This window comes from Schistocerca nitens, chromosome 4, assembly GCF_023898315.1.
Source record: "Schistocerca nitens isolate TAMUIC-IGC-003100 chromosome 4, iqSchNite1.1, whole genome shotgun sequence".
Classification (NCBI taxonomy): Eukaryota; Metazoa; Arthropoda; class Insecta; order Orthoptera; family Acrididae; genus Schistocerca; species Schistocerca nitens.
This window is the reverse complement of record NC_064617.1, coordinates 787,312,933-787,337,739: the sequence shown is the minus strand read 5'-3', so window position 1 is coordinate 787,337,739 and position 24,807 is coordinate 787,312,933. Positions and strand designations below refer to the sequence as shown.

Below are 24,807 nucleotides of genomic sequence, written 5' to 3'. Positions count from 1 at the left end.
CACCCAAGTATTAGATTTGTATTCTACATTAAAAAAGTTCTCTTTGTTCTGCAAAGTCTCTTGCTGCTAATGCGTCTCTAAATTTTATTTACTCTTTGTTTCTACCGTTGTCAGTTATTTGACAGAACAAATAGGAAGACTTCTACTTTAAGTAATTTTTTTGTTGATGTTCATTTTATAACACCTTCGAAAATACTGTCCACTCCTTTCAGTTGATCTTCCAAGCCCTTTGCCATATCTAATATACAATATCATCTTCAAGCATGAACGTTTTTATTCCTTCCCCCAGACTTTATTAGAATTCCATAAAAATGCAGTTTTATGAAAAAAATAAGTGGTGCTAAGTAATAAAGCTAGAAAGCCAGAATTTGGTCAGAATTTACCTATGGAGCTCGTAAATAACTGGTGCAAGTTTCAAAGTAAAAGAATTATAACTAAAACCGGAATACACGTTTTTAAGAAAAATTGAAGGCGCAAAAAATTGGACTTTGAAACGTAAAAATTTGTTTTTTGCTTAAGTTCACCCTAAAAACCATAACTAAGAGACCACGTTAAGCTACCTCTTATAGTTTTTGAGTAATTTAATGAAAACCTAAGTTGTAACTAAAATATACCCATTTGTAGTAAATTAAGTAGCTGTAATTTTAATGATAGAAAATTTTAGTTTCAGAACATGATAAAACCTACTAAATAATAGAGCTATACCAAATTGTAGAACCTTAACAGCAATAACATCCAATACAAGTTCTAGTAAAGGTATGGTTCAGAGGTAACGATCTACCGTTAGTTCCACTATAAAGATTCTAGAAGGCAAAGTTTTTATTCAAGCGACCCTATGGAGCTTTCAGACAACTTACCTAAACACAAGTAAAAATTAAGAAAATTCTAAATTAACTCATAACTCTGTTATTAAAGGTTATGTGTCCGAGAAAGTGGTCGTTCAGAGGCTGCTGCCATGTGCATAAGCCAGATGACAACAGATGTTCTCTCGGCCGCCCTCTGCAGTACCAATATAAACACAGACCGAGAGGCAGGAAAAAGGTTCACTTATAAAAAAAAAAGGTTCACTTATATAAACTGAAGAGCGAGCGAGCGAGTCCCCACTCTGCCAACCCAGCTACGTCACAAGGCGGTTCTACAGGCTGTTTCACAACGTAGTACCGGCACTGCCGCGGCGCGCGCTTTAAATCTGTGGTGACGCTGTGTACAGATACGTCTCGGCTACGTTTATTTTTAGACAAATGCATTAATACCATAAGGAATACAAAAAAACAATAGCTTCTTCCGAAACACAACATTATAAAGTAAATAATATTAACATAAGAACGGAAGTCAGGATTCTACTACAAACATAGAACCAAATGCCTGTTCATGTGAGAGTATGTTCCTCTATTGCTATTCGTAAAACGAACCCCATATAAAGCAATCAGTCTGTAGAATTTAAGGGTTGTTCTTATTTCGTGTTTCTACTAAAAGGTAGAAGTTTCTTTGAAGGACTGCATTGAAACTTAACAATTCTTGCAATACGAAGAGTGTTTGAAAAGTGAGCAGAAATTTATAATTTTGTGTGTTGTATTACTACGATCTGCACTACTTTTTTGTCACTGTCTTTGTAAACATGCCTCAAAAGTATGTGTACTATGTTATGCATTTTGGGTATTTACTGTGTTGTTAGCTGTCAGAAAGGTTGTGTGTGTTTTGGTAACATCAACGATTATTTGTTTTGTATAAAAATAAATTAGAGAATCTGTGTTAAATTTCGTTATAAGAATGGAATAACGTGTATGAAATTTTTAGAAATGATAAATATTGCTTTTGGTGAGGCTGTTATGAGTAAACCAAGGGCAGACAAGTGGTATGAACATGTAAAAGCAGGCCTTAAAGGACAGCGATTTTGCAAGCACGGATGAGATTAAAAATGCACAATTAAGAGACCTATGAACTATCCCGAAGAAACAGCTCCTAAACTGCTTCGGGAATTGGGAAAAGCACTAGCATAAATGTATAGTAGGTATTGAGGAATATTTTGAAGAGGATAACATTTCTGTAAATTAACAAAGTTCTTACCAAAAAATAAAAATGAATATCTGAACGCACCTCGAATGTCAAGCTTTTTGCTTAGAAGTCCAAAATCGGTGTACATGTTTCGAAGGAAATTTCAGCTGTGTTTAGAATAGCTATTGCGCACATGTTTTAAGCAATATGTCTTATAATCAGGCGAATAGTGACCGAGATACAGATTTAATGTTCCATAAGCATAAAAGGTTCTACGTGATTTTTAAACTGTCTATAACGATGGGTATCCTCCCAAAATTATTAATTTTCCTTCGTGGCGATTCCAGTAAACCATGCGGCTTATTTTTCCGTTCCTTACTTATGTGTCCTATTGGGTGAGGCTAACGTTTGTATAGATTGCAGCCCTTTGATTGGGACTGGTAATATTATCCAAGAGTTCTCTTTAAAAACGCTGTAATACCATTACAGACGACCGAACGCTCGTTAGTCCGCAAATACCTCCACTTCTACGTATTCTGCACATTTTCTTGCAATGCTAGACGATTATCCGTCACTTCCGGATATCGAAGTACATCAGTAAGTATACAAAATTAACTCACTGACACTGACAACTAAGATCCCACTAACAGAAACGACGTATATCACTGCACGCCGATCTACACCGCTAGACCGATAACGGGCAACAGACTTTGGGTGCCCTGTAGGCCGGCGGCAGCTTTCTTCCGGGAAAGCCCACTTCCCCCACCAAAAGCGCTGCTCGCTCTTGAGTTTACATACTATAGCACTCGACCACTGTAAGATCCACGTATGTTAAAAGTCAGATCGCGCTCTGCTTCGGATGACGTCAGAGACGAACTGTGACAAAACGCGTATTTTCTGTAATAACGGATAGTGAACTCGCGAGGACTGTACACCGTCCTGGATCGCTTAGATTTCGCTAAAGTAACAGTTAGTGTGCCGTCCGTAATAATTACAAATCCGCGTGGCAAGTGGTGACTATTATTTCCGCATCTGTGGCGAGCATTTATTATGAACATTTATTTGAGCATTAGCAGTCAGGGCGAAAGACAAGTTGGTAGGAACGTACAGTAGAGGTCGCCTCTGAACTGCTAGTTGTGCTGATTAGAATAGAAAGATTTAGTGTCAATTGAACATAGTGACTTTCAAACTGTTTTACGTGAGATACTTTACTCAATATATGTTTGAACTAGAACTTTATACCTTCATATATAATCACAGTCCTGATACCGCTAAATAGAAAAAGAATAGAAACATTTCTTTCAGTGAGCTGGACCAGAATGTGGCCTTGCAGACTGGAAACTAAGATCAGTATGTTCTCCGTCGCTTTCTGGCTGACCATAAAAATAGTTGCCAACCTCGCGTGAACTACCATACGAAACAACCATCATCCATCTGTCTTCCATAAATTTTACCCTCCACCCCACAAGTATTGTCTCAAGTCCTTTCTCAAGTACTGTTTGTCCACCTCTCATGTTCTGCAGCTCTTGGACCTGTAGACTGCTTTGTGGCCAAATTTTAGATAACCTTCCGCTCCTTGCAGTTTAGTCCAGTGATAACTTTAAATTTCAGTGTTTATTCAAGAGGACACTGCGAAAGGCTTTGTCTACATTTACAAATGTTATTAATATGGATGTTCTTGTCCATATGTAGTGTCCTTATGGATGATCCCACATTTCTCTGGAACCTGAAGTGATATTGTCAATTAAAAAAGGTACACAAATCAATTTTTTACTTTGATTTAGTTATTTTATAATAACAAGAACGTCGATCAGCAATTAGAAAACACCCGTTGCTGCAGTGATCCAGTCGTGGAGGGCGGCGACGTTGGTGTAGGCCCCTGGGTATCCAGGCACACCACAGCCCCGGCCCCAGGAAACGACGCCGTACTGCGTCGAGCCCACGACGAGCGGCCCGCCGTCGTCGCCGTCGCACGCCACGTTGTCGCCGTCGGCGTCGCCTGCGCACACCACGTTCTCCGTGATGCCGGACCCCAACTTCTCTCTGCACGTGGAGCGTGCCACGATGGACACGGTGACAGCGCGCAGCTGCTCGGACGCGTCCTCCCCAGAAGCCACGCTGCCCCACCCGGTGACGGTCGCAGAAGCGCCAGCCTCAAGTTCCGACGTTGCGAGGCTCACCGCCTACAAAAGACGATGGTGTCAACAGTGTTTCTGTGTGCAGATAACCATGAATAAAAGGCGTGTGTGTGTGTGTGTGTGTGTGTGTGTGTGTGTGCGTGTGTGTGTGTGTGTGTGTGTGTGTGTGTGTGTGTGTGTGTGTGTGCGTGTGTGTGTGTGTGTGTGTGTGTGTGTGTGTGTTCCACATACTCTAAGGCCAACGTATAGGTATGATAGATTATATAATGGGGGAACAAATTTTGCTAGAAACGGAGGAAGAGAGAGTGAGGTTTAACGTCCCGTCGACACGGAGGTCATTAGAGATGGAGCACAAGAATACTGGTCGCGCCCATTCGAAGCAGCCATCCCAGCATTTGCTCACCAGCCGTGCAGCACAGTACCTACCCCAGTAAACTGATGCAGTGATTTTCAACAAGGAAAATACTGAAGAAGCGAATCGGGAACTCGAAGTGGCTCAGCCACACAGAGCAGGTGACGGGACGATAGGCAACAAGTATTGCATACGAACGCCGCAAACCACCCATGCCCTGTAGCCTCTAGCGGCGTAACATGTATTAAATGACTCCTAGTATCGCCAGGAAGCACCAACGAAAATTTTGTCTCTAATGAATGTCGTTCCATTAACGTGAACTACCACCCCAGAAGTCTTCCACAAAGACTTTGAAACACTCTGCATACATACAGAATAACAGTCGTCAGGCACGTTTCCTCTGGTGTTTCGGCAGATATTTACAATTTCGTTTTTTCAATGTCCAGCTGGAATCAGCCCAAACAAAAACAGCTCATCGCGTCTTTTCATGCGACACCCAGTGCCGGCGGAAACCGTCGGTTTGTTTCTCACTACAAACCAAATCATTTTTAAAGAGAGATTTTACCTGCCGAGTCGACAGTGCGATCCCTCATTAATCTAGTGCGATATTCGGGTTATCGGTAGAAATCGACAAATTAGGATAAAACGGGAAAAATAACCAGTACTCCAGAAACGACTGAACACCGCTGCTGCGTGGTGCTAGCAGTCAGTGCAGGCCAGGGTGGTGCGGTCGTTGCCGGAATGCTGATTATTTCTCGCTTTTTGCTGTCCCTTTTAATTTATACCTATAGAACGAATATCGTACTAATTTTCGATCACTCTCTCGAATGGCCAAGTAAAACGCCGCTTTAAAAATCATTTTATTTTTAATAGGAAACAACCCGACACTTTCCGTCGACTCCGGGCGTCGCTTGAAAGTCCTGATAAGAAACTTTCCTTTGGACTGGCTCCAGTTACACACTGCAAAAAGTAAATTGCACATATCTGTCAAAACATCATAAAAAGTACGCCTGAGAACTCTTAGGTTGACAGACAATTCCTATTACGAAGGAACTTAGCAGATGATGTTTTGATAAGCAATCAATGTCCGAAAATTTGTGGTTTTGATGTAAAATAAGTTTGAATATCGGATCACTTTCAAATCGCTCGGTTCACGGTACACACACAGCAGCTCTGGATTAACCCGTGGCATGGATAATGTTTTGAGCACTCCCCGTTGCAATTTCTTCTGCGTGACGAAGAACGCCCTCTTCAAAGTCGAGCTCCACAATCAACCCTCCCAGCTGTGTACGTCCTAGTTTCTCGCAGGCATTGTTGGAAACAAGAGGTTCCCAACCTTTTTGAGATCAACATCCGTGAACGGGAAAATATGTCAACTTAAGAAAGTTTAGAACCTAACTAAAATTTAAAGTAAATAACAGACATTTAAAATTTCTTAACTGATGCTTATGTTGCTTAATGTGTGAACTAATAAACTTCTGTGGTTTGCAGGTATTTTGTTAAACTAATAATTAGTGAATCAATGAAAAGTTTGTAACTTTAAGGCGTATCATAAGTCATGTAGCAATTTTATTTGGGTTTTCATTTTTGTTCTCATTTCTGCAAGAACAGAGGATCTACTTTCACTTATATAAGTTGTAGCAGGTTTAATCAGCATCCATCAGGCGCTTTTGATAATAACAGATACTCACCACAAACTATTCACTACAATGTTTCCACTTCCGTACTATCAAAGCCTACTTCCAGTGCATTGTCGTCGAAAACTGAGGAATCGTATTTTGGCTTGACTTTTTTGTTACCTGAAGGTATTCTTTCATTTACTGAAAATTGTGTTTGAATTCAAGTATTTACCCGTTGATTTTCCAAATTAGGAAATCTGATCCTAATTTAATTAATTACTGACAGGAGTTGAAATGAGAAGTGGACACACAGTAAATAAAGGGAACAGTAAAACTGACACTGTGTATTTCTCAGAATTAAGCTTCCAACGTATCTGAAACTGGAAACTTTCAGTCAGAAGATTTTTGGCTTACTGCAGTGAGATATGGACTTTCATTATGAAAATCATTCGGAAACTAAGGGTAGCTCTGCTAGTAATTGTTACATTGTTTGCTGGAAAACTAAACAGGATACTGAACAAATGAATTAGAGGCAGTGACGTGTAAACGTTTGGTGGGGGATTATTGAAGACTACATGATTGGTCCTCACTTCACTGAAGAAATCTGAATGCGTAAAAGATACGCACAGTTTCTTGGCGAAGAGCTACCAGGTCTCTTACAGAAGACACCACTTGAAACACAGCGCAATGGGTGACCGAGTCATTACTCACTTGTGACTGGGTAAGCGCCCACCTATGCTGGTCTGGGCGTGAAGGCGTTATCAGCTGGTCTGCACGTTCGCCTGATTTGGCACCAGCGACCTTTTTTCTCTGGGGTAAACGCTAAGATAAAAACTATGCAAGAATTCCACCGACCCAAGAGGATTTAAAATATTGCATTGTGACAGCTTCTGCAGCGATATGGAAGGATTCTCTTCAGTCTGTCGAAACGTCCGCCCACCAGTGACTGCAACCGTGTATTGCAGCAGACGTTGGACATGCCACACCTTTCTTAAAGCTTGTGGCATAAGCAAAAGCTGTACTGTTATCATAGTTAACTGGTGAATCACACTTAGATGTCCGTCGTTTACCTTCTAGTTGGCGTTTTGGTACAACCTCATCTAGCCATGAGTGATTATCTGTTTTAAGTTTAATTTTTCTCCACTACTGCGTTTTTGTATGTACACCCTTAGCTGCATCAGTCTGGAATGTGCCTTCAGACTGGCGCAAAAGTTTCGTATTACAGTACTAATTAGCATAAGAGAGCAGTCTGTTTCTTATTTAAAATGTATAAATCCAATATTCTAAATAATTCTGTTCCACCAGAACTGCAAATACGATCTTGAAGAGCGAAACGCTGTTGAATTGGGCTCTCTCAGATCTACAATACTAAAGCTTTTCAATAAGAGCCAATGTTCAAAACTAATACCGTAAACTTCAGTACACTTATTGATCCGCTCTTCAAATGACCGTACATCAGACAGAAGCATATCTGCGGGAATATCAGCACAGGCGGTTCTGGTGCAGGACAATCTCTTCACGAGCTGTTGACACTTGCTATTACACCTTATCTTTTAAATAGCCCCACAGAAAGAAATCCGGCGATGTCAAATCGGCAACCTATCGGACCAATTAGTAGTGCCACATCTGCCGATCCACCGACCAATGTAAAAACAGTCTAATACCTCCCGTGCTTCAATTGCGTATTGCTTTGGACAACCGTCATACGAAAATCACATGCGTTGTCGAACGTCCACGGCAGCATCCTGCTTACTACTGGTAGTCCCTGTTCCATAAACGTTCGATGCTTGCTCGCATTCAACGTGCCGTCGCTAAAAAACGGTCCATTGAGTTTGTTCTCCATGATTATATATGACGGTAGTATCTGTTCCCGAAAGAACAGTTACCGTGGATGACCATGCAGCTTTGCTAGAAATGAAATGATAATTAAATGGACACCCTAGCTGCAAACAGGCGTTGATGTACTTCATTGGGGACATGTTGAAAATGTGTGCTCCGACCGGGACTCGAACCCGGGATCTTCTGCTTACACTGCAGACGCTCTATCCATCTGAGCCACCGTCGGCACAGAGGATAGTGCGTCTGCTGGGACTTATCCCTTGCACGCTCCCCGTGAGATCCACATTCCCAACATGTCCACACCACCACATTCGTAGTGCGCCTAATAGATGTTTGCCCATCATACTCATTACTCGTGGCAGATTAATCTACCAAGTCCCGTACGAGTTCGGGCACACGCTAACACACGACTTCTAACAGCTATAGTCCACAGCTCGTCGTCCAGTGGATACCGTTGCCCCCTCTGGATCACGGGGTCCCGGGTTCGATTCCCGGCCGTGATGGGGATTTTCTCTGCCGGGGACTGGGTGTTCGTGTTGGCTTCATCATTCCATCATCATTCATGTAAATGGCTAGACTCGACTGTGTACAGATTGGGAATGTGTACAGTCACTAATGGCTGGCTCTGAGCACTATGTGACTTAACTGCTGAGGTCATCAGTCCCCTAGAACTACTTAAACCTAACTAACCTAAGGACGTCACACACATCCATGCCCGAGGCAGTATTTGAACCCGCGACCGTAGCGGTGGCGCGGTTCCAGACTGTAGGGCCTAGAACCGCTCGGCCACTCCGGCCGGCACAGTCACTAATGACCGTGCAGCTGACCGCCCCACAAACCAAACATCATCATCATCTAGAATGAGATTTTCACTCTGCAGCGGAGTGCGCGCTGATATGAAACTTCCTGGTTGATTAAAACTGTGTGCCCGACCGAGACTCGAACTCGGGACCTTTGCCTTTCGCGGGCAAGCGCTCTACCATCTGAGCTACCGAAGCACGACTCACGCCCGGTACTCACAGCTTTACTTCTGCCAGTATCTCGTCTCCTACCTTCCAAACTTTACAGAAGCTCTCCTGCGAACCTTGCAGAACTAGCACTCCTGAAAGAAAGGATACTGCGGAGACATGGCTTAGCCACAGCCTGGGGGATGTTTCCAGAATGAGATTTTCACTCTGCAGCGGAGTGTGCGCTGATATGAAACTTCGTGGCAGATTAAAACTGTGTGCCCGACCGAGACTCGAACTCGGGACCTTTGCCTTTCGGGGGCAAGCGCTCTACCATCTGAGTAAAGCGGTGAGTACCGGGCGTGAGTCGTGCTTCGGTAGCTCAGATGGTAGAGCGCTTGCCCGCGAAAAGGCAAAGGTCCCGAGTTCGAGTCTCGGTTGGGCACACAGTTTTAATCTGCCAGGAAGTTTCATCATCATCATCTAACAGCTATAATTATTAGCCTTCAAATGAAAGAAATACTAATGTAATATTATTCAGTACACTGTCGTCAGTCAGTAAGAAAAATATCTGCACCTGTAACCCCAACACACTTCATATGTATAATAGCAGTGGTCTCCCTGATAAGATGTATTAACAAGTGCAGTCATTCCAGTATTACAACACTTTTAATGATGTTTATATGATGTTCATTGTGGTGAAAGGAGGCGTAAGTGGTAATGTATGATGGTGCACTGGTTACAGTTACATGTGGATGTTCATGAAACATAGCACGAAACTTCGACAAAAAATGTATCAATCATGCCTTGCCTACATCACAGCTTCCCAGATCCCCAATCTTGATTCCTTTTTATTCTTTTATGTGCGTTTGTTTAAATTTTTTTTTGTATTTTAGCCCTGTTGCTAGTGTCGATGAACTCAACGCTTTCAGAAAATGCATGGTATTAAAGAGGAAAGTCTGATGTCTACCTTTACACGAACTGTGTCAACGTGGAACATGTGATGTTACAAAATAAAAGTGATGTTGTTATTCAATGGAAAGTTGGAAATTGAGATTTAGCTTGCTGTTTTATCAATCACAATTGGCGTAAGAATCATGGATTGACCATTGTCATAAAATATTGCATTATGAGATGTGATTAGTTTTTACTTGCAGTTTCACGTGGCTTGAGGCAGTCACAACTAGCGTGCTATTGATTAAGAAATCGCATTATCGTCTTTCTAATTACTTCATGATCGTAGATACGATCATACCCGGTTGTGAAGTTATTGTTATGACAAAACAATTTCCTAAGGGACCAGAAAGTTCTTAAGGGCGCAAAAACAACTGTAACATCACACAAAAGGGAAATTGAATATTAAAGCTGATACAAGAAGACGATAAAACAGTTTTCTTTTTATCAATGTAACACACACATTGGACTGCTGATCTCCGTGTCTGTAATCTTAGGAAAATGCATAATTAAAATGAAAATAATACTGAGGAGATAATAGGAATGAGCACTGCTAAATGATTCAGTATTCCCAAAACAAATATTTATTATAAACTAAAACATATATCGTACCTTAAGCTTAGTACTACAATGACGGTAGATTTTTATGTCCGTATCATGTCCATTGAGCGCTCTTTTATATAGCCATTGTCTTCTTTGAGTCGCTCGTGCGTCGTCACGGTAAGTTATAACAGTTCTTTACACTTCACTCAAACTTAGACATAACACGTTTTTATACATTTAGTAAAAATTAGATCAGACTGCCACAAATCTGCGTCCGTCTTACTTGAGAAAAACAGTACATGTCTTTTGCGCTCAAGGCTTCATTTGTTCTCCAGCGAACAAAATAGTGAAGGATCGCATATCTATCCGTATTTTTCTGTTTATATTGCCGCCCAAAGACGACGAATTACATTATTTAGAAAATTCCACCGTCGCCATGCGACGCCTCATTATACGTTAATCATTATTTAGAAACAAGTATTTGCCTTCTGGCTGAAAGTATTAACTACTCGTATTTGCTGTTTTAATTAAGTCAAAAATAGCGCATATCACAAACACTTGTACTTTACCTGTCCTCAAGTGCATTCAGTACTATGGATCACTGGACCTGTGTTTCTGAGGGTTATTCACTTGTTTCATTGCCCTCTACTCACCCTTTCCCTTGTACTTATAACAGGCAAACAACCTTTATCTACTAATGGAAATGAAAAGTTTTACGTTAGAGACACCTTCGCCGAACCCTACGGAACTGTCGAACTAATAGTCCTGCATTTCTACACCAGTAGCGTATGCCGATTCATACTTATGCAAGTTAACACCACTTTCTTTGGTTTCATAGTAACAGTGTTACATCTCACATACTCTTAAATACTATCCTGTTATTGTGTTAACACTGTAATTATCTTCATATTTCTGTCTTCATCTAATGTTCTAGTAATTATATTAACTCTGCAATTATCTTTGTATTTTTAACAGTAGCTGTAACTATTATTTAATTTTAGTTACTGCTAACACTATGCCGGCCGAAGTGGCCGTGCGGTCAAAGGCGCTGCAGTCTGGAACCGCAAGACCGCTACGGTCGCAGGTTCGAATCCTGCCTCGGGCATGGGTGTTTGTGATGTCCTTAGGTTAGTTAGGTTTAACTAGTTCTAAGTTCTAGGGGACTAATGACCTCAGCAGTTGAGTCCCATAGTGCTCAGAGCCATTTGAACCATTTTTTGCTAACACTATTTTTCGTTGGTCCAAAAATTCTGTACCTCGTTTGTAATGGTAGCACTGAAATTACGCTATTTTCCTTGGGTTCATTACTTAACCACTTTCTTGGTTTAAACTATCAATAACAGAAAACAAAACCAAGTTAATTTTAGATAATGCGCTAGTTAAACTTATATTTCTCTGCTGGCAGCAGCGGCCTTGTAAATTATCCCTCCTTTTCTTTCCATCCTGAGCCCTACATACACTAGTTACGTTTCGTCCTAAAGGAAGAAGGTAAATTGTCTCAAGGTCGACACTATCTTGGCATAATTCCTCACAACGAATACTCCTTCCCTATTTCCCATACCTCTGTAGTACCAGAAAATCTTAACCTTATTATCTCCTTTCATTCAGCGCCCTTCAGTGGCAACCAATAGGGCGTGGAAAATCTTGACAACCTCCGAGTAATGTCACTCCCCTGAAATGCTAGTCGCAGCCCTTCACCACAGATAACGGCGACCGAAATGGTGAAACTGTCAAAAAGACTCCTGCAGGCCGCTCGGCTGAATGGGTGAGAAGTGTTAGTAGCGTTTTCTAACATCCAATCCTTTGCAGCACATTACAAAGAATTGACAGTCCTCTTCCACCGATTTAACATCCACTTAATCCTCTTGTCCGAAACGTGGCCACAGCAGTTATTCTCTGCAGTTGTTCATCTTCCTGGACGTACATTCTCAGGGTAGGCAGACCAAACAAGAGCCGTGGGGATGTTGGCGCATATACACTCCTGGAAATTGAAATAAGAACACCGTGAATTCATTGTCCCAGGAAGGGGAAACTTTATTGACACATTCCTGGGGTCAGATACATCACATGATCACACTGACAGAACCACAGGCACATAGACACAGGCAACAGAGCATGCACAATGTCGGCACTAGTACAGTGTATATCCACCTTTCGCAGCAATGCAGGCTGCTATTCTCCCATGGAGACGATCGTAGAGATACTGGATGTAGTCCTGTGGAACGGCTTGCCATGCCATTTCCACCTGGCGCCTCAGTTGGACCAGCGTTCGTGCTGGACGTGCAGACCGCGTGAGACGACGCTTCATCCAGTCCCAAACATGCTCAATGGGGGACAGATCCGGAGATCTTGCTGGCCAGGGTAGTTGACTTACACCTTCTAGAGCACGTTGGGTGGCACGGGATACATGCGGACGTGCATTGTCCTGTTGGAACAGCAAGTTCCCTTGCCGGTCTAGGAATGGTAGAACGATGGGTTCGATGACGGTTTGGATGTACCGTGCACTATTCAGTGTCCCCTCGACGATCACCAGTGGTGTACGGCCAGTGTAGGAGATCGCTCCCCACACCATGATGCCGGGTGTTGGCCCTGTGTGCCTCGGTCGTATGCAGTCCTGATTGTGGCGCTCACCTGCACGGCGCCAAACACGCATACGACCATCATTGGTACCAAGGCAGAAGCGACTCTCATCGCTGAAGACGACACGTCTCCATTCGTCCCTCCATTCACGCCTATTGCGACACCACTGGAGGCGGGCTGCACGATGTTGGGGCGTGAGCGGAAGACGGCCTAACGGTGTGCGGGACCGTAGCCCAGCTTCATGGAGACGGTTGCGAATGGTCCTCGCCGATACCCCAGGAGCAACAGTGTCCCTAATTTGCTGGGAAGTGGCGGTGCGGTCCCCTACGGCACTGCGTAGGATCCTACGGTCTTGGCGTGCATCCGTGCGTCGCTGCGGTCCGGTCCCAGGTCGACGGGCACGTGCACCTTCCGCCGACCACTGGCGACAACATCGATGTACTGTGGAGACCTCACGCCCCACGTGTTGAGCAATTCGGCGGTACGTCCACCCGGCCTCCCGCATGCCCACTATACGCCCTCGCTCAAAGTCCGTCAACTGCACATACGGTTCACGTCCACGCTGTCGCGGCATGCTACCAGTGTTAAAGACTGCGATGGAGCTCCGTATGCCACGGCAAACTGGCTGACACTGACGACGGCGGTGCACAAATGCTGCGCAGCTAGCGCCAATCGACGGCCAACACCGCGGTTCCTGGTGTGTCCGCTGTGCCGTGCGTGTGATCATTGCTTGTACAGCCCTCTCGCAGTGTCCGGAGCAAGTATGGTGGGTCTGACACACCGGTGTCAATGTGTTCTTTTTTCCATTTCCAGGAGTGTATAAGAAATGATAGACTCAAAGTCTTAACTACGTCAAACTCTTCTGAAGAAAGAGACGGTGATTTGCTGTTCATTGAAATACGTGTGCAGAGTCTGAAATGCTTCAGCGATGTCATCTAGAAGCTACCAAAACTCACCTCAGTGACTTATTTTCAGTCGAAATTACATTCTGCTCAGTGTCAATACGAACACATCATTGTAATGGCAGATATGTACATACGTTTGTTGAGACATGCCCTCCACCATAAACCTAAGAACAACATGGACATCCTTCCTTTATAGCGTACACACCATAAAGTGCACATCCACATCCGTATAGATCTAACCACAACGACAAACATTAAAAAAGTAAAAGAAATATAGATTCGGCTCCACGCTTCTCAGCACATGATATAATATTCCTGGCCTACTCTGAGTAGCTCGAGAAGCTCAAATCGCTTTCATAACGAGCACCAGGCAGTAATATCCATGAACTGACGCATTACGTTCCAGGTTTAGCAAGAAATTTTCTCATGGCGATATTTTGAGGGTGTTTGCTTTTGTTCCATCATCAATACATTTTTTTGTGTCCATGAATGTCAGAGCTTGTACTGATACCGATGTTGGACATCCTTTCCGAATAGAATAAAAGTTTAATCATTTAGTATCCATTATGTGACAAACATAGCCTCAATGTTCGATAACTATCGGTCTGGTGCTTCACTGTGTAACACCACTTCCATCAGTGTATATGCACAACATAATTAGCTAGAGACGACTTCACACTATGATCTTACACAACGTTTATCAACCACGGTTCGATACACTGGTGTGCCACGAGATCTTTAATGTATTATAATCTTCTATAGATAAAACAACTAGAACATAAAAAATCATCGTCAAATTGTTTCTTGGAGCATTCCAGTTTACAAGAAATAAGAAGGAAGAAAGATTAGGGTTTATTGTCCCATCGACACTGAGTTTATCAGAGACGGAGCACAAGCTCGGAGTGTGTCAAGGATGCGGAAGGAAGTGGACTGTGCCTTTTCAAAGGAATCACCCCAGCATTTGCCTGGAGCAATTTCACGGAAAACCTAAATCTACGTAGATGGCCTGGACGCGGGTTTGAACCGCGGTCCTGCAGAATGCGAGTCCAGTGTGCTAAGCACTGTGCCACCCCACTCGGTTAAGAAATCGGTAATCATTACACATGATTATACGAATCTAAACATGTATCATAATCATACATATTATACAAATGGATGTACGTGCACAAGTGTATATTTTAACTTCAGACAACTAAATATCTTGAATAAGACGCATCGCACGCAAAAATGTTCTAGATGAAATTATAATATTACTAAATGGGACATCTAATACCCATCCAAACTTCGTGGTTGAGTTCAACTTTGTATTTTCAAATGGGAACCCCCATTTTATTGCATATGCCGATTCCCTCCGCCATAAAACATCATCTATGCCAAAAAATGCAGACGTTTTACTCAAGCTAATGTTTTCCATTGGAGGTAGTCGGTGCTGCAATTGACGAATATCAAGAATGCCTGTCTTTGCAATTAATAACGGACGTATTTGAATCCACATTTCGTTTACGATGTTAATGTAAACTATCTTGTTCTAACAGTTGATATTTATTTGTTTATAAATAACTCATCTGCTACCAGTCACGATTATCCTTATTTTATTTTCGCACGACGTGTTTCGGGAAATGATTCGCATTTTCAAGTGCGTTTTTTGTGTTTGTTATGTCATTCCTGTGTGATGTTGTCGATGTGTGAGATTCTGCTTCATTTCGTCGACTTTACTACAATATATAAGAAAACACGCGAGTTTTAGTTGGTTGTGGATCTTTTTGTGAAGTTAGTGGCGAAATTTAGAAGAATTTGTACTTACAGTTTCCTTATGGTCCATTCTACCTGGGACAAACAGGCCGAAATTTCAACACCATGTGCACAGAGGACATAAAATCCTACACACGGAAGAGACACACTACATCAGCCATAGCAACACATGTACATAATACAGGACACCCATTTGGAAAAGAAGAGCAAAATGTCAAAGTACTCCACCGACTAAATAAAGGACATTAAATGGATTTGCTAGAAGAACTGGAGATATATTCACATTACAGAAAATATGAAGATAAAATATTAAACGAAAAACTTGAAAATGAATCAGCGAATTTCTTCAGATGTTTCGATAGCATACTTAAATAAAAATAGTAACACACAGAAATAAGCACAATTGTAAAAAAGACATGTGTAAATTATGATCCAAATTGTTAAGGTAAATAATCTCTGTACAGAAACACATCATTCTCTGTGAAAGACCTATAGTGTCATCTTTGTTGACTACTTGAAGGAACATCTGTGTAACTGTTTGGCTTGTGTAAAATTTTTTCGATGTTTAAAAGTGTACAACAAGTTGTGTGTGATGGTAGTGTGTGTGAGACTCTGCACAAATGGACCATAAGGAAACTGTAAGTACAAATTCTTCTAAATTTCCCCACTAACTTCACAAAAAGATCCACAACCAACTAAAAATCGCGTGTTTTCTTATATATTGCTGTAAAGTCGACGAAGTGAAGCAGAATCTCACACATCAACAACATCCCATAGGAATGACATAACAAACAGAAAAAACGCACTTGAAAATGTGAATCATTTCCCAAAACACATCGTGCGAAAAATAGAATAAAAAAAATCGTGGCTGGGAGCAGATAAGTTATTTATAAACAAATCTATCGTTTTCACAGATGCAGGCTTTCAGAACCATTTATAATGGATCAAATCAGTTCATATTTATGTTTGGAATTTAGTTAAGTTGTAATGCCACAATGAAGCATAGCCAAGGCGCAGCAGTTGAATAAGTGAACGCTCATGCCATCTGTTGGATAGTTGCACAAACAAAAACACAGGTGCTTCCGCATGGCAGCAGTGAAATGAAATAGCGCTACGAGTAAGACAGTATCTGAATAGTGCTGCGCTTGGACAACGAAATAAAGAAGCATTAAACTAGGGTAATATTATTAGGTATAGTAAAAATATTAATTTAATATTAGTTTTATATATATCCATTTGTAAATAGAGAACTTGGCATAGTGTAAATTAATGTTTAAATGTGAGGAAAATCCCCGAGAACGCGGACAATGCAGGTTGGCGCGTGAATTTGGCAGTAGAGAGGGATGTGTTCTGGAACTGTTCAGATGCAGAACAGAGATTACGCGGCGCGAAAGTGACGGTTTTAGTACGGTACAGTAACGTTGCTTATAGACAGTTAAAAGCGAGCTTACAACAAACACGAACTGGATTTATGGTGTGTCAGCAAGTTAAATGGACAATAAGGCTTGCAGGATGCAACATTCCGATGGAGACGGCTTGTGAGCGATATAGTTGCTGTTCCCGCTCAAAAAGCACATGGCATGCCTTGTGGAAGTCTGCGTAATTTACGACGGACTGCAGCGACCAGCAGCAAGGTATGAAGTGACCAGTGTCTGCAGCTAATGTTGCAATGTGATCTTACTACCATATGAGATCCATTGATGAACTCACGCCAGCACAAGCAACGAACTAGTAGTTATCGTACGACAGTGTTTTTATGAACAGTGCATTTTATACCGCCGCCATAACAAGTACATTTATCCGTAGCAAAAAAAAAATGGTTCAAATGGCTCTGAGCACTATGGGACTCAACTGCTGAGGTCATTAGTCCCCTAGAACTTAGAACTAGTTAAACCTAACTAACCTAAGGACATCACAAACATCCATGCCCGAGGCAGGACTCGAACCTGCGACCGTAGCGGTCTTGCGGTTCCAGACTGCAGCGCCTTTAACCGCACGGCCACTTCGGCCGGCCATTTATCCGTAGCGAACCAGTTTATGTATTTATCAAGTCAAGTTCTCTACAATGCAATGTCTGAGTGAAATAATAAGTTTGTGATTCAAAGTGCATTCCATGAGTGTCATCAATTATTTACAGAAAATAGTTCATTATTATTCCCAAATCCATCACTGTGTGTGCAGCAATACCAGTGAAAAGGTTATATTACGTGAGTATCGGCGTATTAATGCAACAAGAGGATATAATCGGAGTTAACGCCGAAAATTTCCATCAAACGCCGGATTATACAACTGACAGAAGACGCCAGGTACTGTACCACATTAATTACAGTTCAACTCGATGTGGTGGTTTTTCAATGCATTATCAACGTAAAAACTCATTCAGTTTCATTAGAACAAAATGATTCTAAAGTAATGTTTCCGACATCTCTAGTAACCATCAATTCTATAGTGTTCATTGATTATTCAATTAAAGAATTTATTGCCACCACAGTACTCATTGTACCTTCAGTACAATGCAAATTCAGTAACATTAAAATCATTACTGACGGTTGGTGTAGATCAATCTAACTTAAAGCAAGTTCAAGTGTTTATCATATGTATGTGTATATTGTGTTACGTAAATGTTATTCGCCTGCTAGGCGTGATTAACGTACACCGGTTAGTGCATTCTGTTCAGTCACTTCAAAGAGGTTATTTTTGTTAATGAAAATCAGAATTCATTTAACATTCGATTTCTTGCACGCCATCGCCAATATTCATTCAATAATTCCGTGTAGTAGTCTGAACTACATAGCAAAGCTATTGAGGCTTATTACACGCGATAGCCGCTTTCCAGACGTCCGATGCCGCATGGTCTAAAAATATTACAGTACATTCGGATAGTGGCATCGCAGAGTGTTCCAAATCTTACTGTACAGTACAATATGGCCAGCCGTTTCAATGTCTGGGTACAAACCACGTTTAGCGTGATCCAGGAACAAGGACGTGAATGAATAGTTTTCGATGTCGGTGAATCCTCTTGCCTCTCACCATTGGGGTGTTTGATTTCGGCTTGATGGGAACAGAAAACTATTGCATCCACTTCGTTATTCCTTGATCACCCTAAATATAGTTTCTAACCACACACAGAAATGGCTAAGCGTATTGTAACGTACAGTCAAATTTATAACACTAAAATCAGTTTCGAACATAAATATCAACCGTTAGAACACAAAGATTAACTTTTACATCGTAAATGAAATGTAGAATCAAATGCATCCGTTCTTAATTATAAAGAAAGGCACGTCTGTGATTTGTCGATTACAGTGCCATCTACCACGAATGTAAAATAATGGTTTAAGTAAACCATACGCATTTTTTGTCTTAGAATGCGAATACGCAATAGAAATATTGGAATCCCATTTGAAAATACAAAGTTGATCCTGCCCACGGAGGAGGGTTGGTTAGGAAGGGGCCAGTTGCAACATAATGCCCCCTTTACAAAAATCAACTTTTCACCTAGATTTTTTTTTTGTACGATTCATCGTTTTCGAGTCATTTACTTGTCTCAGGTTAAAACAAACACCGTGCATGTGAATTTATGTATGTGTGTGCATGGTGTTCAGAAATTCCCGTTACAAACTTCTAGGACTTGCAAAGGAGAATGAGTATATAATATTTTGAACACGAAACCATTTTCGGAAACGTACCGTTTCTGCTCTACGACGGTTTTAGTTCAGATATGCTATGCGTCCATGTCCGCTGAGAGAAAGAGAAACGTCTCAGAATTGCTTGTACTTCTATGCAATAGGGTAGACAGGATGACATGTACTACGTCAGACGGTCACCTGATTTCACTCAATGTCTACCTTGCTGCGAGACTTATTCATTGCCTATGTCTCCGATACAGTAAACATGGTTCGGTACGAGTTTTCGGAATATACTGACACGCTCCTTGTGTATGACGATGCTCGAGGTAACGAAAGAGCTGCTAGTCGGCTGTATCATGGACATTTTCGCAACGTAGCACCCAATCGCACAAACTTTTTGCCCAAGTTACGCAACGGGTCCGAGAAACAGGTACCTTCACCTTGAGAAGGCATAATTGTGGTGCTCCAAGGCAATGCCACACACCCGAATTTGAAGGTGATGTTCTGCATCGCCTTGAAAAGAATCCGTCAACGAGTACTCGAACAATTGCACGTGAAACGGGTGTGAGTAGTCGTGTCGTGGGACGTTCTGCGTGAGCAACAATTACACCCGCAGCAGTTGAAAAGGATCCTCGTTACGATCCAACCGATTTTCTACAATTTATTGCCTACTGAACGTGGTTCCTGCACTGCTGCATCGACACATCTCTGTTCCCATCTGGAGTTCTGCTCACAGATAAACGTAAGTTTCGAAGAGAGTGCGTTCTGAATTTGCGAAAAAACATGTCTGGGTAGACGAAAACTCTCGTGTGACACAGGTGCAGGGATTTCAGCACCGGTCTGGTATTAACGTGTGGGCAGGTATCATGGACGGTCATGTGACTGGGTCATACCTCCTTCCTGCATACTTGATCTTCTTACAAAGCGTATGGGATCTGTTCTTGAAAGCTGTGTCACTGAATGTCCGTCAGCGTATATGGTTTCCTCATGATGATGCACCACCTTCACTTCTCACGTGCCATTCATGGACATCTCAACAGACAATATGGTGAGACATGGATAGGCCTAGGTGGTCCAACAGCGTGGCCGCTGTGATCGCCGGATTTAACCCAAATGGACTACTTCTTATGGGGTCGTATGCAATGTTTAATTTACGAGACACGTGTAGAGACAGAGAAAGATCTGCTTGCAAGAGTTGTGGTCACTGGTCACTGCTCTAGAAATGAAAGATGGACCAGGTGGGATTGACAGTGTGTACTAGAACATGCTTCGTCGGTACAAGGTCTGTAAGAACGTTGGAAGTCTGCACATCGAGCCGCTGTTGTAATGCATCATTACTGTTCTGTATGAACAGTATGCTGGGTTCTTTTTTGTTTTGGAATAACGTAAACGCGTAATGTTTAAGTGTTAATACAAACATAAGTGATAAATGGTTGTTGCGTTATGTTTCCTTTCGAACTGTTACCTAATAATTGTACTGCGGCAAGCCCAGTTCAGTTCCTCGAGCGACTCAACTCAAACCGTCGTAGAACGGAAGCGGTACATTTCTGGACATGGGTTCCTATTCAAAATATTATTTACTCACTCCCCTCTACAAGTCCTGAAGCTTGCAACAAGAATTTATGTATGTACGAGGGGGAGTTGGAAAATAAGTTTCCCCTCTCGACTGTGGGCAGAGTTGTGCGATATGGGCGAAAGACGACACAGCAGGTGAACGCGCACGTGCAAGGCACCCATACACCATTGGATAGAGGTCGACCGCGATCAAGCAGATGGCTCTGTCGCAGTGCCAGTGAAAAGGGGAGGCCAGACGCTCGGTCTTTTCCCGAGGCTATGGATAGAAGGTGCGTTTTGGAGTCGTGGTCAAAGGCGGAAGTAAGAGCTTTTATACGCTATGAATGGGCACGTGGAGTATCAGGCACAGGAATTCATAACCGGCTTGTTGAGGCGTATGGGTCAGGTATTATGTCGAGGAAAATGATGCGGAGATGGTGCCAATAATTCAATGATGGACGGTAGCAACGGCAGGACATACCGAGACCTGGACGGACGCACACGGTCACTACAGGTGCAAATGTCAGGAAGATGGATGACATGATTAAAGCGAACCGGCGTATCACTATCGTTGGTGTAGCGGCAGAACTTGGAATCGGACATGAGCGAGCTCACAAGATCATCCACGACATTCTTCGATACAGGAAGGTGTCAGCACAATGGGTGCCCCACCAACTGACCGTGACACACATGGAACAACGCACGGCGTTCAACCTGGAACAGCTCGTTCGTTACCATGAATCTGGCAATGACCTGTTTCGGATGGTGACGGGGGATGAAACGTGGGTCCACCATTACACGCCCGAATCGAAGGCTGCATCCATGGAGTGGAAACATCCGTCATCACCTGTCCGAAAGAAGTTCAAAAGCACTCCATCTGCAGGTAAAATGCTACTCACCGTTTTCTGGGACGCCAAAGGAGTTTTGCTGTATAGTATCAGGAAGAGGATCCAGCCACCCACTGACACTAACAAGGCCTCAACCCATATAACAGTACTGACACCATAGAAAATAAGGAGGAAAGGCAAAGGAGTATGAGAAGAAGAAGAAAAAGAATTAAAGAAATTCCCAATACTCACGCAACAGTTATCGTTTTAATATTCGATCAAGTGAAACAATAAAACACGTATTTTGAACCATTTTATTTAATTTTATTTTTGTGCGTACTTCGTAATCATGTTTTATCCAGTGGATTTCCGCTTTTTTCTGCATCATACATCAAGTGTTCCACCATTCACACATGGCTGGACAACGGATCAGTTTGGTAGCAAACACTTCGTTTGAATTAGATTTATTAGAATCATGTGTAAAAATGTTTTTGATAATGCTGTCAGAAATTACTTCCACCTTATGCATGTCAGATTTTGACATTTAAGTAGAGTTTGTTTTATAACTTTACTTAAGCCAACGCCTATAATGAAAAAATATTAAAGCAAGGGATAAAATATATCAGAAGCGTTCTTATTGAGATAACAGTTGTAGTGATACAGACAGTATCAACAGTTTGCGGCCATCATTAGTCACTGAGATCCAAATCTGAGGTTAAACATGTATTCCAGCTTACTTGTATTCCCAGTACAGAGTGACGAAATGTTTCTGCAAATTTCTGCAATTACACAAGCTGTCATAAAAACACCGACAAGTTTTAGATGTAGTTTCCTTACACCGAAACAAGAAAAAACATCAGGAGGAGGTTGTTTGGGTCAAAACGAGACAAAAATGTCTAGTAAACATGAGCTATAAAATGCATTCCTTAAGAGCTATGGTTACTTGTTCAGTAGAATTTAGTGAAGATGAACAAGCGCTCTTGGCTCTTAAAATATCCATTTTAGTCCCCATGTTCACTGGACCTTTTTTCTTGGTTTGGTCCATATTACCTCCTCATAAAATATGGGAAGCACAGTCCTCGTAGTAGAAGAGATCGGCTTGATAGTATCAAAGATCAACAAGTGCTCATAGCTCTTGAGGTATGTATTTTAGAGCCCATGATTAGTAGATGTTTTTTCTTGTTTCTGTATAAGGAGCCTGCCCCTAAAGCTGGTCGTATTTTTTTGGGACACCCTGCATACACCAGACTCTGCTAGTAAATTTTTGCTCTTAATATTGGACTATTAATGCTCTAATAATAGCAACCCTTAGTCAGTAGCACTATTCGTGGTGCTTCTCAGAGATTTTTGAAGAAATTCAATCAGACTTTAGTCAAATGTATTTTCAGATACAAAGTAACTACATAATGAGATTTTCAATCTGCAGCGGAGTGTGCGCTGATATGAAACTTCCTGGCAGATTAAAACTGAGTGCCAGACCGAGACTCGAACTCGGGAACTCTGCCTTTCACGGGCAAGTGCTCTACCATCTTTTTTTTAATCTGATTTTGTTCTATATTGCTCGTTGACTTTGTTCGTGGGTGGCGGGCGTCCTATGACACTGGTTCTGGTTGTTCGTTGATCCGTTCACTCAGTTTTTTATTACAGAGGATAGCTAAACCCTCCGACCGAACACGCTGAGCTACCGTGCCGGCAACACGCATCCATCTGAGCTACCCAAGCACGACTCACGCCCCGTCCCCACAGCTTTACTTCTGCCAGTACCTAGTCTTCTACCTTCCAAACTTTACTGAAGCTCTCCTGCGAACCTTGCAGAACTAGCAAGGTTCGCAGGAGAGATTCTGAAAAGTTTGTAAGATAGGAGACTGGGGAAAAGCATCCTCAGATGTAATAGTTCCAGGATAACGAAAAATCTGTCCCGAAATACCCAAAACTGATGGTATCCGCTTCTTAAATCCATACCACGTACTGCCACAAGCTATCAACGGGCTCTATGGTGCTGGGTATAGGGTACACATCTGTTAAAGTCTTACTATTTAAGACGGAGGTAATGATTGAAAATCCGTATTTCTCAAAACCGTCCATGGACTTTTCTGCACACTTACAAATCTTGCTCTCCATGTACTATTACTCTCTTCTGTGACCCCATCACCCAATCTGTGGTTAGTAAAATCCTCCAGAATCAGTTACAAATAACATGAACCATGGACCTTGCCGTTGGTGGGGAGGCTTGCGTGCCTCAATGATACAGATAGCCGTACCTTAGGTGCAACCACAACGGAGGGGTATCTGTTGAGAGGCCAGATAAACGTGTGGTTCCTGAAGAGGGGCAGCAGCCTTTTCAGTAGTTGCAGGGGCAACAGTCTGGATTATTGACTGATCTGGCCTTGTAACACTAACCAAAATAGCCTTGCTGTTCTGGTACTGTGAACGGCTGAAAACAAGGGGAAACTACAGCCGCAATTTTTCCCGAGGGCATGCAGCTTTACTGTATGATTAAATGATGATGGCGTCCTCTTGGGTAAAATATTCCGGAGGTAAAATAGTCCCCCATTCAGATCTCCGGACGGGGACTACTCAAGAGGACGTTGTTATCAGGAGAAAGAAAACTGGCGTTCTACGGATCGGAACGTAGAATGTCAGATCCCTTAATCGGGCAGGTAGGTTAGCAAATTTAAAAAGGGAAATCGATAGGTTAAAGTTAGATATAGTGGGAATTAGTGAAGTTCGGTGGCAGGAGGAAAAAGACTTTTGGTCAGGTGAATACAGGGTTATAAATACAAAATCAAATAGGGGTAATGCAGGAGTATAATAATCAATAAAAAAATAGGGATTGCGGGTAAGCTACTACAAATAGCATAGTTAACGCATTATTGTGGTCAAGATAGACACGAAGCCCATGCCTACCACAGTAGTACAAGTTTATATGCCAACTAGCTCTGCAGATGACGAAGAAATTGATGAAATGTATGATGAGATAAAAGAAATTATTCAGGTAGTGAAGGGAGACGAAAATTTAATAGTCATGGATGACTGGAATTCGTCAGTAGGAAAAAGGAGGGAAGGAAACATAGTAGGTGAATATGGCTTGGGGCTAAGAAATGAAAGAGGAAGCCGCCTGGTAGAATTTTGCGCAGAGCATAACTTAATCATAGTTAACACTTGGTTTAAGA

At 42.2% G+C, this 24,807-nt stretch overlaps 1 protein-coding gene across 1 annotated transcript in view; it reads right to left on the bottom strand.

The window, feature by feature from the left end:
* Window positions 1–3,751: 3,751 nt before the first annotated feature.
* LOC126252099 (trypsin-3-like) overlaps window positions 3,752–24,807 on the bottom strand; it is a 46,289-nt gene continuing 25,233 nt past the window's right edge. The window contains exon 2 of the mRNA XM_049952958.1: window positions 3,752–4,178. Coding sequence (XP_049808915.1) covers window positions 3,813–4,178 — 366 coding nt within the window. The 3' untranslated portion in view covers window positions 3,752–3,812. The remainder of the gene's footprint in view (window positions 4,179–24,807) is intronic.